The following is a 15,389-nucleotide window of genomic DNA, read 5'->3' as shown; positions in this document are numbered from 1 at the left end:
AAAAGGAATCACACCTCAACCACAACAAATCCTAAAGCCAGTGAATTAATTCATCCTCATGATAAAAAACAAACCAAAGCTTTATGGGCACCTTTACAAGCACCAGAACACTAGGGCATCATTCTGAAAATTTATCAATGCCCATCAAAATAAATCATGCATTTATTCTGTGTTTTCTATAAAAATGGTATTATAAAAAGTAATCAGAGTTGATAAGAAAATTTTTCCACAACAAGAACTAAAACCCCCATAATGCAGTCCCTAATGATTAGTCTAGGTTATGACATTTATGGCTATTAAAGTTATTGGAGATGAACAATTTATGGAGGGCTTCATCATGGAAGGAGTAAGCTGACAAGACCCAACCTACCCAATTCTGTCAAAAAGAGACAAGAGGGAGCATACTGCCACCTATGAATTCTTCCTGCCTGAAAGTCAAACTGAGTATAAACACCTTCCAGTTCTAACTCTTACTTTATTAAAGAAATAGAGAAAAAAGAACATGTTAACCATGACCACAAGGAACCCACCTCCAATTCCAGAATGTAAATATTTAGAGGATATAGCTGTGACCACACAAACAAAAAAATTTAATTGTAAGGAAGGGGCAGGGGAAAAAGAAGAAGTATGTATTATGACTGAATGTTTGTGTTCCCCCAAAATCCATGTGTTGAAACCCTAACCCTCAATGTAGCTACATTAAGATCTAGGGCCTCTAAGGAACTGAATATGGTTAAATAAAGTCATAATGGCAGGGCCCTAATACAAAAAGATTAGTGTGGGGGTTTGTTTGTTTGTTTTGTTTTTTTATTTAATTTCATTTTGAAATATCCTTTGTTTTACTTTTTTTTTTAGTTGTAAATGGACACAATACCTTTATTTATTTATTTATTTATTCATATATGGTGCTGAGGATCAAATCCAGTGCCTCACACATGGTAGACAAGTGTTCTACCACTGAGCTACAACCCCAACCCAAGATTAGTGTATTTTATTTTGTTGTTTTATTTTTTGGTAGTACTAGGGCTTGAACCCAGAGGCCTTCTACAACTGAGCCACAATCCCAACACCTTTTATTTTGAGATAGGGTCTCATTATTTTGTTGAGGCTGGGCTCTAAGTTGGGATCTCCCTTCCTTAACCTCCCAACTTGCTAGAATTACAGAAATGCACCACAGGTGCCCAGCTAGGATTAGTGTTCTTATAAGAAGAGATATAGAACTTTCTTGCTTGCTCCTGCTCCCCTTACCCACTGTATGTATGTATACAGTGAGAAGGTTGGCCATCTATAAGCCAAGAAGAGGGCTCTCAGGAGAAACCAGTTTAATCCCTTGAACTTGGATTTACAACCTCCAGAATTTTGAAAATAATGTCTGTGTTTAAGTTATCAAGTCTATGGTATTGCTATGGTAGCCTGAGCTGTCTAAGGGGTGACTATTCTAGACTAAGAGACTTAGGATATACCAAAAGTAAGGTATGTGATCTCCTTATATCCAGATTGGTCAGGGGAGGGAAGGCAGATTAATCATAAAGAGCCATTTTTGGGAAAACCTTAGCAATCACTGGGTATGAGATGATATTAAGGAATTGTTTATTTTGTTGGGCAAAAGTAATGTCATCATGTTACAAAGGAAATCCTTCATCAGAGATGTATAATGACAAAGTTATAGGTAAAATCAGGTATTTCTAAGATTTTTTTTCTCCAAAATTATTAAAAAAAAAAAAGAATTTGAATGAGAAAACAAAGGATTTGGGTGGATAAAGGACTATACAAAACAGATATGGCCAAAGCAAGTTAGCTGGCATTAAGAAAGATGTAAGAAAATATAATATAGAAATATTTGTTTCAAAATAAATTATTTATTTACAAATAAATTTTAAAAGGGTCACAAATGGGGATAAGAAAGAAATAATATGTCTGTAAAATGTCTACTGTGGACAGGTCACTTGTGTCCTCCAATTCTGGCCCCAATTATCCACCTTTTGCAATTCCATCCTCTGGTCACTTTGCTGCAGCCACAGTGGCCTATCTAAATACCTGGACCTCTCCTGGAAGCTGCTGAGCTACCCCTTCACATCTGCAGGCCTGTATATTCCCAACAAGCTCCCAACCATCTTCCCAACAAAGCACCCTAACTCCAATCCCTCACTCTAGCCTGTTCTTTCTTGTTGCCATGGTATGCATCTCCTAATAGACCATAGAGTTTATGGGATAGGTCTGATTTTTGTCTTCACCACAAGAAGGCAGGCTCTCTAACATCAGAGACCTCTGTTCACTGGAGCTCAGCATGTAGGAGATGCTCACACACATGCCAAATGAAAAATGAGCTAGTCTCCAGCCTAAGACAGTGACTCACCTGAATGTTCTCTCTTACATACACAGCATAATCATCATTACTCAAGAAATCAGCTCGCTTTTTGTAAGTCTGACTCTCCGTCACAACGGCACCAGTAGACTACAAGAGATAAATACATTAAAAAAAGAGAGAAAGAGAACTAGATAAACCTATTTAATAAGAAATAAGTCTATGAAATCTATCATTTAAAAAAATAAAAACACTAGTCTTTCCTATAAAAATTATCATTTAGAAACAATAGTATAGTGGGCAGAAAATGAATCTCAAAAACTATAAATGTAGAAAACTTTCAAGGCATTTCCAAATGAATCCTTTAACACAATTTACTCAGATCAAAAATCAGTATCATACAAAAGACAATCCTTTAATAAAATATCATCTAACGCCTACCCAACATCATTAGATGTTTAAACAAGGGCATGTCTTAAAGATTAAGTAATTATAATACAGAAAACCCACCCATCACTTCAGGAGCAAAATAGATAGCTCTCTTCTGTGTCCAGAACTAAAGAGATTCTCATGGACAGTTCATGAGAGATATAATTGTGTCTTTGAAGGAACAGAGAAAACATCAGAGGTACTCAGAGTATAACACAGGCAGGGTACAAGATGGCACTGACCACAGGGTAGGCTGCATCATCCATGTCTTCCACCACCTCCTCATCTGAATATTCATCAGAGACTGTGTCTGCATCTGAGAGTTCTGTGACTTGGACATCAGAGTGGTCCAGCAGCCACCCCACCAAGGACTCTACACCTGAGACAAGCACATAGAGCACCATGAAGACCAACAACACTAAAATGTAAGCAAACAATAAGCATCAAAAAGGAAAATTCAATACCTGGCAAACCAGACGCATTTCCAGAAGCGCCAGTGAGTGACTTTAGAGCAAACTCTATGTTCCTTCTAGGAAATCCCATTTCCATGAGCTGCACCACAATAGGCAGAGCAGGAACCGGTGACTGCTTGCGCTTCTTTACCCTGGCAGGGCGGATATGCTGCACAGAGACTGGCGTCGTGGCCTCACTGGAGCTGCAATCTTCAAACCCTGGGCTCGAAGGGTGAGTGGACTCCACAGCCAAACATTGACACACAGCCAATGCAGCAGCCTGGGCAGATGAGAGGTTTCTGGGAGGCGTGTGAAAGTGCCCTCAGCTAATTTATACTAAGAAAAGGTGAACAACCAGTGTCTACTAAGAACTACTAGAGAGAAGAATAGAACCCAGATTTACATGTGTACTTTTAAGTGAATTGATAAACAGGTTAGAAAACAACAAAGCCAAATTTCATAGTCTACTGCAGAGGAAAGATTTGGTGGTCAAACAACTGTTCTGACTCCTTCAGCACAGAGTCTAGTAAATCAGCCAAATATCAATGTCCATTAGGCAAAACTTCACAGCAACCCTGGGTGGTGAAAAAGTAAGCACAGTGAGAGGGAGTAGACAAAGACATCCCTTACCATAACTGAGCACCAAGCTGCTCATCACAGGCATTGACTCATCCAGTGTAACACAAGCCAGAAACACACAGGACACTCTCACATACCATCAAATCAAACCTCCACTATTTTAAGGTAAAGTAACCATTTAGGGTTGAATACGATATTTAAAAATAAGGGAACTAAAGATTACACTTTGGGAAACAGATTATAATCAACTGGTAAACATGTGTACCACCAAGATTGGTATCTGAGAACTGCCCACCTACTTGCCAATCTCTGTTCCTCATCCCCAGCTGCTCTCATGGTGCTAAAAATTTGAACATGTGAGGAAGGAACTAGGAAGAAACTAAGGACACCATAGATCCTTCCAATGTTTAGGAAGTGTTGAAAGCCTAGGATTTTGCAAGGAAGACTGAGAAACTTGGAAGCAACGAGCTTCATCCTAAAAACTCATAATTCAGCCAAGTTGAGCTAAAAGTTTTGGTACTGGAAATGGGGAGTTAAAGGATACTAAATTATCCTCTGTTGATAAAAATTATGAATTCTAGAATGTCCTGTACCCCAAGTGCACAGTCTTGCTTCACATGCTATGCTGCACAGGGAGGACGAAGGGCCTGCAGCAACAAAGCATGTCCAAAAGAAGCTTTTGAGAGAATGAAACAAACAACAGATGGGATATTCATGGGCCTAATGGGTCTCTTTCAATAACATTTCCTGGAAAAAGATCACCCCATGAACATATGAGTATTTAACCCACGTTGTGTCTGGTTAATTTTTCAAACAATTTATATGTATCCAAACTAAGGTTAACTTCAACCTTCCCATTCTTCAGCTAAATTTAAGGTATTCTGCTGTGTACAATAATGATTAAAGCCTATCTTGCCATAAGAATTATCTGGGTCTTATCATTTAAATTTCAGAATACATCCTTAAGAAAATACACATCTAGGGGGAAAAAATCAATCACAATTTAGTACATTGGATTAAAAACTGTCAAGTTTATACAAATGTACCTCAAGTTCTTGTTTATCAAATATGGCCTTCACAGGTGATGGCTGGGTGGCTGAGGCCAGTAACTGCTGTAGCAGAATCATTGGGGGCTGCGGCCCTTCAGGAGACATGTCCCCAAGCTCAGGAGATGCAGCTGCTCCATCATCTGAATTTTAAAACAAAATGTGTATATTGTATTTTCAACCATAAACCCTTATATTATTAAAGAGAATGCACTGAGTACATTAAGCCAGATTTAATTTCTGCCTCTTTATGTGACAATTAAAATCTTCAAGGCTCAATATCAAACATAAACTAGACTCTACAGATGTAATTTTCCACTCCCTGCTTTTCGGTCTCTGCCCTTCATTTGTACATCTGTTTAATTTGAACCAACAAAAGCTACTTTCTAGATTCTGCCCTTGGTCCAATTCTTATGCCTTCTCTTTTTTATGTACTCATTGCTTCAGTAACCCCTGCTTATCAATACATCCAAGTTGGTATTTCCAGTCCTCACTTTTCCTTCTAAGCCTTATTCAGATAGATTACTAAGTGATATCAATTCCAAATCTGTCACAAGGTCAAGATGATGTCTTTTTGTCCTGTGAGTGGCTTTAGATGAGTCCTCTAAAACTATGTTTGCCATAGTTCCATCAATATCAACTACCAAAAGATTCACTTCACACAACTCACAGTACTTTTTTCATGTACTAGTTTTGTTTGGTGACAACTTCAATAAATCATCTAGACCAGGGGTTGGATATCTTTATTATAAAGATATTTACTTTACCAGATAGTAAATAGGTTTACAGACCACCCGGTCTCCATCACAACTACTCAACACTGTACTGTCACTAGACAAAAAGTAGCAGAGACAACACAAAAACCAGTAGCTGGGCCTGTGTTCCCAATAACCCTTTATTCACAAGAATAGGTGCTGCAGCTATTTGTCAATCCCCATTCTAAAGAGCTCCCCATGGAGCTGGTGCTCTGCCTAAAGCATGAATGATCCTGACTTACCTCTGCCATCACTGCTCCCAGGCAATAACCAAAGAGCCAATTCAATTCCCAGGCTCCTACTTTCCAATTTCTGCTATGATAAATTATCTTCAGGATTCCTAACATCTATAATACTACATGAATCTGCATTTCTCACCAATTTCTCCCATGTTCAGCAGGTCTAATAATAATTTCCCTGTATCCATTCCTCTTAAGAAATAAACAAGCCTGAACATTCCACTATTTTTTTCCAAATGCACGATTCACTGTTCTCCATATAACTCAAACTTGAAACACCAGCATTTTTTTTACTTTTTTGTTTCTAAAAAACCTACCACAGCAGTGTCTACTGAACCTTCTTTCCACTTTTCATGCCCTTCCCCTGGAAAATACCTCATCACCTGACACAAGAGTAATTATCCCTCTTCCTATCCCCCATTCCAAATACTTCCGCACCTCACTTGTTGATTAACACCCCAAGTATCAGCTCTTGTCATGTGGTCTCCTGCCATTAGCCTCCATCTTCATCCTGGTATTCCAGGTACTTTAATCAGCCTTCATCCCACCTCTCCAGCTTTAGCCCCACCACTCACTGTTAAACCCTGAGTGGCAAGCAAAGAAGAGTTCCTTAATACTCTCTCCCAAAGTCTCTAAGTTTTCACTAGTCTTCCTGCTGTTTCCTCCACAGGCATGGAGATTTCTTTTAACATGGCAACTCTCTGCCACACCTTTGAAAGGCCACCTGTCCTTGTCCTCAGTGGCTGCTGTGCCTAGAATCCTTATAGAACTGCATTCACACACCTCACAGCACACTCACCGTTCAAGCCTTCAGGGCCATCTGCATCAATTTTCTCTCACCATCTTAACCCTAGATAACAATGATCCTAAACAAGAACTATCTTTTTCCCCTTAATATTTAGCACGATGTCTATTCATTAGTACTAGATACTAATAATCAATGATCAAAAAATATTTCACAGCTTTGCTTTTTTTCATATTAAAAGTGATATGAATGCTCACTTCAGCAGCACATATACTAAAACTGAAACAATACAAAGAAGATTAGTATGGCCCCTGCGCAAAGATGATGCACAATTTCATGAAATGTTCCATATTTTTTTAAAAAAGTGATATGAGCTCATTCTTGAAAATTAAAATAATATAGAGGAAGTATAAAGAAAAGATTAACCTGAACCCCATTGTTGAACAATTATTGTCACTATTTTGCTAAACACATGAATCTATGGCATATGTATAAACAGATAAACATAGCACTGTGTTTTTTACTTATTTATTGTCCTCATGTTTCCATGACAATAAACATACACATGTATGATTCTTTTGAATGGCTTCATGTTATTTCAATATATGACTACACCACATAATAATAATGTAGTATTTTGACTCCAATGTCTCAACATTTAAAAAGAAAGAAAGAAAGGAAGAAAGGAACCATGATGGGCATCAATAAACTATTCTATTCATGCCTTTTCATGTGACAAAGGCCCACAAGATAACTAGCTAAGGATAAAAATACACACACACATGCATTTAAAGTTGCTTCCTCAAATGCCCAATAAATAGTTGTACCAACTTGAATTCCCAACTTGAATTTTAATACACTAGCAGTGTATTAAAGGAGTTACTTTATGTGCACAAGAACCTTGCTGATAAAATGCAGGATTTGATTTCTTCCATCTAGGCACAGCTGGGAGTCTACGTTTCTGACACATTCTTATGTGCCCTCAATACTGCTGGTTCAGGACCACATTTTAAATAGCAAAGCCTGAGAGTACCATTTTTCTCTCCCCTCTTACCAGATCCCCTTGTCTTATCTGTCTTTAAGACTACAACAACTGGTTCACAGTTGGTGAGTACTGGTCAAGTCATACATCTTTGTTGAACATTTATAAGCCATCTATATTCCCCTTTTATGAACTGCTTGTTCATGTACTTTGTCCATTTTTCTACTGGAATATCTTATAAATCTGTAAGAATTTTCTTAATTTAAAAAGATACCTGCATGGGACTGGGGTGGTGGCACAGTGGTAGAATGCTTCCCTAGCATGTCTGAGGCACTGGGTTTGATTCTCAGCACCACATATAAATAAATAAAATAAAGGTCCATTGACAGCTTAAAAAAAAAAAAAAAGAAAGTAATGTCCTTAAAAAAAAAAAAAAAAAAGATACCTGTATGACCAGTTCCAATCTCCTGAACAGCTGGCTGAGACAAGATCTGCCTCAGTTTATCTTGATGGGAAAGCAGCGCCCTCCCTGCTTTCAGTATGTACAGCTTTAATTGCTGACTCCGCAGTAGATCCAAGTCTACTTGTCCTATGGAACAAAAGAACTCAGTAAGAACTACACACTCTGCTTGGTCTCTCCCCCTTACCAGCTGTGCCACCTCTGCAATGGGGAAATAAATAGTGTCCTGTCCTCTGGGGATGGGCTAACATACACAAATATTGTCAATAATGAAGGGCTAAATGAACATCCTCTAACTTCCCTGCTCTACTCGCACCTACCTCAATGGGCAAGAGTTAGGATTAGAATCTGTTAGCTCTTATTTGCATTATCAAATGTTTCCCAAATTGCTGAAATTTTAATGAGATAACTAAGTCAGAGACAAAATACTTTCACATTTCCTTGCAAGGGTCCTCTGAGAAAATGTTATCAGCTAGTTCTTTAACTGATGAAGATAAGATCATGGCCATCTCCCTAGAATCTTCTCTAATCTAGTCACATGTAGCCACATTACAGGCCATCTGAGAGTAGTCTAAGGAAGACACTATGGTGGTGTGAGCCTGAACTACAGTGGCAACAGTGTTCCCAAGCAGGGTATGGCAAAGACCTAGGAGTCAACATAGGAAATGTGGAGTAAAGACATGGGTGAACCTGGAGGACTCTGGGCGCTATGTTGGACCAACTGGCAGACAGGTTTGTTCACTATGATAGGAAATGGTTATCAAAGAAGGTGGGCTAAATTTTGGAAGTGTGGACCCTCCAGTCAGAGATATGAATTGGAGACTCACTGAAAGTAGATACGATCATAAGGGCTGAAGCAGCAATAGCAGGTATGGGGAAACTCAACAGAGAAAGAAGAATGAGCCAGAAATTATGGGTAAAGCTACAAGAATTTCCATGGAGTAAAGAATGGGGCTGGCGGTAGGGTTCTCTTAGAATACTCAAGGGGCAAGGAAAGGAAACTCAAAAGAGTAGTATTCTATACTCAAAGAGAAGAAATGTTCAAGAAAAGAATGCCTACAGTCTTACCCCACCATGCACAGAGAGACAAAGCAAAGTGCATTCAAATATAAAGGTCCCCTGGAGCTGGTACTGAAGAGGCAAGGAGCAACATTCCAAAAGGGTTGTTATTGGGCCACAAGGACTAGAGGGTTATCAAGGAGAAAGATAACACACAGACTCAGAATAAATGCTGGCACTAAGAAGAGGGTGAAGGATATGGTTCCAAACTCAAAGACTGACTCAAAATCACTCTCATCACCACACTAGGTTACTTTCCCAACTGGAACTCAACAAATGGTAAAATCCACATGAAACATAAAACATCAGATGTTATATGAAAATTTGCTCTGATAAAAGGACAAACACTGGCCAAACAATGCTAGTTAAGACTAAAACTGTTTCATTGGAAAGCACCATGTACTGACCTGCAAAGCCCTGTTTAGGTGATTTCTTTATTTTGTGCTTTTCTAATTTGCTTCCAGCAAGGTTCACCAACTGAGCCCAGACAGAGAGCATGGGCTCTGTGAAAGGCAGATTGGTCACACTGAAGGCCACGGCAGGAAGCTGAGGAAAGGGCACAGAAACCTTGAAAGTGCAGCAATAAGATTAACAAGTGAAATTGTCTCAAAGCTATTATAACTATGAGTATTGATTCTGAAGTACCACACATACCCCCTAAGTCGTTTCACATCTGAGAATAGTTTTACAAGACAACGTTTAAGGTAAGATAAAGATTTAAGACATACAATAAATACATTAACTATGTCTTTACCAACTGTCAACAATAATTACATCAGAATGGTGGTTATTAATCTGAGGTATTTTCTATACATTTTAAGTTTTCTACAACATGTATATATTCCTATAAAAATAATAATAAAACAGTGTTTTATAGAAAGCTATAATCATCAAAATAATGTAAATCACCTCCTTCGCGATGCATCCCTAATTCACAAGTTTATAATGATATTACTGCTACAGAAGTCATGTCACACAATGCAATTAAAAATATTTTCTAAATGAAGAAAGATTATTTCCTTGAAGGAATCATTTTACGTTTTTAAAAATGTATTTAATTAAAAATAATCTTTATAAATTCACATTTTGAAACAATTAAAACTATCTTATAGGTTGCTAATGTCTTTCATGTCTTTGAGGCTAAAAACTAGCATGTGAACCACTGCTCTGTATGTCCTGTTAGATGGGTGCTGCTTATCACAGGAGCACAAACGTAACACAGAAAGAAAAAAGTTTTCCTGAGTCACATAGCTTCCTGGAAGACAAAGTACAAGTTCTTTCAAGTTCTAACATTCAAAAGCCAATTCTAGTACCAAATCATTTTATTCAGTAATTTATCACAAGTTCACCTACTGGTTTTAGCTGATTCAGTGGGCAGACTCGGCACATCCGCATGTCAGAGAACTGTACGGTGATTCTGCCCTTTGGGGTGATGCGAGTCACGGTGCCCTCTCCAAACTCATCATGCATGACCTGGCCCCCAAGACGTAGACGACCATCGATTCCTCCAATCACAGCCAGTACGGCCATGAGACCCCCCACTTCAGGGTTCTCAGAGTCAGGAAAGTAGTCCTCTAACAGGGCCTAAGGCAGACAGCAAGCATGACAACAGAAGTCCACAGAGCTCCCCATTCTTACATATTTATAGCTAAACTGAACTAATTAGTTTTTTAGGATACAAGGTCTCTGTGTTGCCCAGGAGAACCCCAAACTCTTGGGCTCAAGTGATCCTCCTGCCTCAGACTCCCAAGTAGCTGGGACTACAAGCAAGTGCCACTCACTGTGTCTGCTTCCAAATTTCCATATTAATTTCTTTGATAACTATGTCCATTAAAAATACTTTAAATATATTTTTAAACAAAAATATAGCATTTAAGCACATAATTTAAAAAGTTAAATTGATATTATACCAAGGAAAGCTTATTTGAAAACACAGAACCCACCCCTTCAGATGGCTTTCCCATGCAGCTTTGGGTAACAGAGCGGAGCTGGGAGTTGATGTACTTGTTGATGAGCCCATTCCACTGAGTCAAGGAGTGCAGAGTGCGGAGCAGTGCCACTACTTCTTCAGCCAGAGTGCTGCTGTGGGTGGCAGTCAGAGAGGCCTGTGGGCGGGCTCTCCGCCTCCTCAACGTGGACTCTGAGGAAGAGGCAAAGTGAAAAGCTGCATTGTTCATTGCTCATTAACCAGGGGACACAAATAAGAGAAGAGCCACCTACCTCTGAGTAATGGGACGTCAGAAGAACAAGTAGTGAGCAAACTTCCCAAGAAGCCAAACAGCTTTTCCACAAGGCACTTCATGTCCCTTGCTCTTTCTGTCTTGTCCCATGATGGAAGAACAGCTTGCAGTAAATGCACGGCTAAGATCTGATCAGATAATTATAAATAAAAAGGTTTAAATGAAGCCATTATCTGATTAAGGGTTTATAGACTTTTCTCTTTTGTCCCTGTAATGCAATTAACCATGTGAAACTTTGATGTTCCTTATTTTACTTACACACTCAAGCTTATTAATGATAAGGTTAATCAGGAGTTAAAAAAAATAAGCAACAATATAGTTGCATGTTATTTGTTTACGTAATTAAAATAATTCTTTTCAGCTTGATTCTTAAGACAATTATACTACAACTCCAGTGAGGCAGATGAGAGCAGCTGTATGACCTAATCATGCAACAGATAAACAAGTAAATTGAAGTTTAGCAATTTACCCTATTCAAAACAATCAAGAACCTAAGCCCTGTCTCCAATAAATCTACCTTGCAGTACTTCTAGCTCTCTTGGGCACTCATTACTGAATAAAGAACTGGGAATGCTGGCACAAGGATGCCTCTCTGTGGGCTGAGTTTTGCCTGGCAGATTACCTGTCTCTGCAGTGAGGCAGCAGTAAAGGGTGCATGCCCTTCCACGACCTTCATGAGCAGCGAGATCCACTGTGGGGAGCTGAGGGCTCCGCACACCTGAGGCGTGAGTGCAATACTCCTTACAAACCCCAGGGTGCACCAGCTCCGGTACTGCTCCTTGCACACCAGCCTGTTTGGAGAAGCTGACGGGGGGGAAAATAAACATGCTTGGCACCAAATCCTTAAAAATAAAATTAATGAGTGCAATCCTCATTTTTAATCAACCTAATGGTTTTTCCTCTCTGACAATAAGCTACTTTACAAATATATTACAAAGGGACTTATTTCAATGTGAGAGGAATGGAAGAAGGCTTTAAGCTAGCTCAAAAAACACTTCACAGCATTTTTTAAACCTTTTAAAATACGTGTAGTAACTCAAGCTAGTTAATAAATCTCATCTAATTACTATTTCTAGGCAATAGGGAAAAATAGTCTTTAATTTTAATAGCAGTAATTTGCAATAGTACATCTATTATGTTTTTAAATCTTGTGTTTTAAATATCCCCATGATTTCAGTTATACTTAATCTGCACCAAAAATTTCCAATCCAAGTTTAAGAAGTCTGTACAAGCAGAATGAGAATGAGGTTTTCACTAGGTTTACACAATTTGATGCTAACATGACTGGGACCAAGCCTTCTCCCCCTGGCTTCCCACTGTCCACTCAGTTCCCCTCTTCCTTTGCACTCTCCTCTAAGCTAAAGTGTGTGATCCAGAAGCTGGAGCTCCCACAAGTCTCTGCTTGGACTCCCTCCTCCCAAATTGCAGTGCTCATCTGCCATCCCCACTGCCCCACCCTGCCCTATTGCCTGTGGTCACAGAGACACAACCTTCCTTCAACACCAGACACATGCTCACACATTCACTAACTTTCACTCTCACATGCATTCCCATACATTCACCCACACTAATTCACACAATTACTCGGACAGGCTCATACACTCACAGGTACTCTCACACTCTTCTGGTCATTCACACCTAACACACTCTCACATACATTCATACCACCATCACAATCACAGTCACCCACAATCACAGAATCCAGCCACACACACCAATTCATGTCCTCATACATGTACTTTGGATAATAATGGTCATCACATTATACTATGTATACAACCAGAGATATGAAAAATTGAGCTCTATATATGTAATAAGAGTTGTAATGCATTCCACTGTTATATATAAATTAAAAAAAGAATCCAGTCACACACATACATCAGACCTATGATGCAAGTTTACACTCACACATGCACATTCACATACACTTATCACTACTCCCATGCACACAAACTAACTCATGTGTACTTACACAATTATTCAAATATACCGAATCACACCCAGTTACTCTATACAACCACTTACTCAAATCCACATACTCATGCACGTGCTTGCCTTCTCACTTCACACTCTTACCTATACTCATACAGACTCCTGCTCACTGACACTTAAAACACTGACATTCACTCTCCCCAACAAAACTCACGTGCTTTCACGTTGATATGCAATGCACTCATATATACACGTGCATACGCTCAAACACTCATGTTCATATACTTCCACAATCACACACATGCACAAAGTACATGCATCTCGCAACATACTCCCTCATGCTCACTCACACACACTAACCTTCATACATTTTCACTGTATCATACTCAGTCTCTCATTCATACTTGGTAACACACTCATATTGCAATCACTCATGCATACTCAAATATAGTACAAATATGCTCATACTCACACAAACTACAGTTACATACCCACAAGTACATACAGGCTGACATAAATGCACATGCACTCAAGCTTCCACACTTCATCCATGTGTAGCTGGTTGCCCATAGCCATAGGTTCTCATGCACACCCACACATGTACACACATGCACTACACACCCAATCACATGATATTCTCAAACATACACTGTCAGGCTACCAACACAAACTCTCACCCATTGATTACGAACACATTCTCTCATATTCACATCAATACAGACTGACATTTAGGCACACAAATAAACACATTATGTTCTTAATCATATATGCACTCTCTGAAATATGTTCTTGTATACTCAAACCTACACTCAATTAACACTCACATTCCATCACACAGAGATATATGCGAACACATTCATTCTCACACTTGAACATACACCAGCCCACTTCCTCAATTCACATTCCCCATACTTAAAACTCTCATCCACAGAAGCTCAAACACTTTATGGATTAAGTCATGTCCCTCCCAAAACTGACATTCACTCAGAACCTCAGAGGGTGATCTTACTTGAAAAGAAGTTCTATGTACATCATTAAGAACTGAGATAATATAATACTTGATTAGAGTGAACACAAAATCCAAGGAAAGAGTACTAAGAGAAAAAGACATAAAAAAACAACAAGGAGGAAGACATGTTCAGACAGAGGCAGAAACTGGAGTAATGCAGCCACAAACTGAGAAAGTCTGGAACCACCAGGGGCTGGACAAGGCAAGGGAGGATGCTCCCCAAGAGCCTGTGAAAGGAGGATAGTCCTGCTTATGGTTTGACTTGAGAACTCTTATCTCCAGAACTCTGAGAGAATAAATTTGTTGTTTTAATCCAATGTTATAGGTTGAAATGTCCCCCTAAAATACATATATTGATGCACTAACCCCTAGTAACTCAGAACATGATACTGTTTGAAAACAGTGTTATTGTAGATAATATTAGATAAAATTTGTTTGAGTGACATTTACTGCTGTCCTTACAAAAGGTAAATTTGGATACAGACACACAAAGAGAAAAAAAAAAAACATGTGAACATGAAAGACAGAGATTGGAGTCATGTGTCTACAAATCAAAGAATGCCAAAGATAAATTTGTTAGCAATACCCCGCCATGAGCTAGGGGACAGACCTGGAACAGATTCTTCCACGTGGCCCACAGAAGGAACCAGTCCTGCCAAGGTGTCCTGTTGTTTATGTCATACAGTTTACAGTACATTGTTGCAGCACCAATGGAAACCTAATAAACACACACTCACACCCTTCTCATCCATATTTGTTCACATACGCACAAACTTGACAAATTTACAGCCCCCCAACCGATACTGACTCTCTGGGCCCACAGTTATTCATTCCATACATGTCTTATCTGTTGTTCCACTTTCCACTAACATTCGCAGCAGTCCACACAGAGTCTTGGTGGCTTCACTCTGCATGATTTCAGCATGAACTCCAACAGAGAGACATAGTGTTTGTAGTAAGTTAATAGTGCTGGTCAGCATCATTGCTGTGGGATGAATATTCCTTTCAATTTGTTCAGCTTCTGAAAAAGATAATCAGAATTAAAAACTATATTCCCGAATAAAATTGGAAGATGGCCCTACACATAATTGAGGCGATTTAATATCATATTCTTCATTTTTTATTTTTAAAAACTTCAATTTTTAAAGCAGTTTTAG

The 15,389-nt window shown here is 39.0% G+C and overlaps 1 protein-coding gene and 1 non-coding gene across 6 annotated transcripts in view; one reads left to right on the top strand and one right to left on the bottom strand.

The window, feature by feature from the left end:
• The window catches only part of Herc2 (HECT and RLD domain containing E3 ubiquitin protein ligase 2), a 207,631-nt gene that overhangs the window by 82,599 nt on the left and 109,643 nt on the right, over positions 1 to 15,389 (bottom strand). For 4 of the 5 annotated variants that reach the window (XM_026400487.2, XM_026400485.2, XM_026400490.1 and 1 more), the window contains 11 exons: positions 15,071 to 15,253; positions 11,914 to 12,095; positions 11,272 to 11,419; positions 10,995 to 11,191; positions 10,405 to 10,635; positions 9,459 to 9,597; positions 7,978 to 8,121; positions 4,812 to 4,954; positions 3,199 to 3,466; positions 2,977 to 3,113; positions 2,357 to 2,455 (listed from right to left, as the gene is read on the bottom strand). In XM_026400487.2, the coding sequence (XP_026256272.1) occupies positions 2,357 to 2,455; positions 2,977 to 3,113; positions 3,199 to 3,466; positions 4,812 to 4,954; positions 7,978 to 8,121; positions 9,459 to 9,597; positions 10,405 to 10,635; positions 10,995 to 11,191; positions 11,272 to 11,419; positions 11,914 to 12,095; positions 15,071 to 15,253 (1,871 nt within the window). The remainder of the gene's footprint in view (positions 1 to 2,356; positions 2,456 to 2,976; positions 3,114 to 3,198; positions 3,467 to 4,811; positions 4,955 to 7,977; positions 8,122 to 9,458; positions 9,598 to 10,404; positions 10,636 to 10,994; positions 11,192 to 11,271; positions 11,420 to 11,913; positions 12,096 to 15,070; positions 15,254 to 15,389) is intronic. The other variant, XM_026400488.1, reaches the window with a different exon arrangement.
• On the top strand, positions 6,800 to 6,906 carry LOC113190992 (U6 spliceosomal RNA). Its single transcript, XR_003301849.1, has one exon. It is a non-coding gene; the product is annotated as a U6 spliceosomal RNA (small nuclear RNA).

The sequence above is a fragment of the Urocitellus parryii genome, chromosome 6, assembly GCF_045843805.1.
Source record: "Urocitellus parryii isolate mUroPar1 chromosome 6, mUroPar1.hap1, whole genome shotgun sequence".
NCBI classification, from domain to species: Eukaryota; Metazoa; Chordata; class Mammalia; order Rodentia; family Sciuridae; genus Urocitellus; species Urocitellus parryii.
This window is presented reverse-complemented; position numbering and strand designations above follow the sequence as displayed.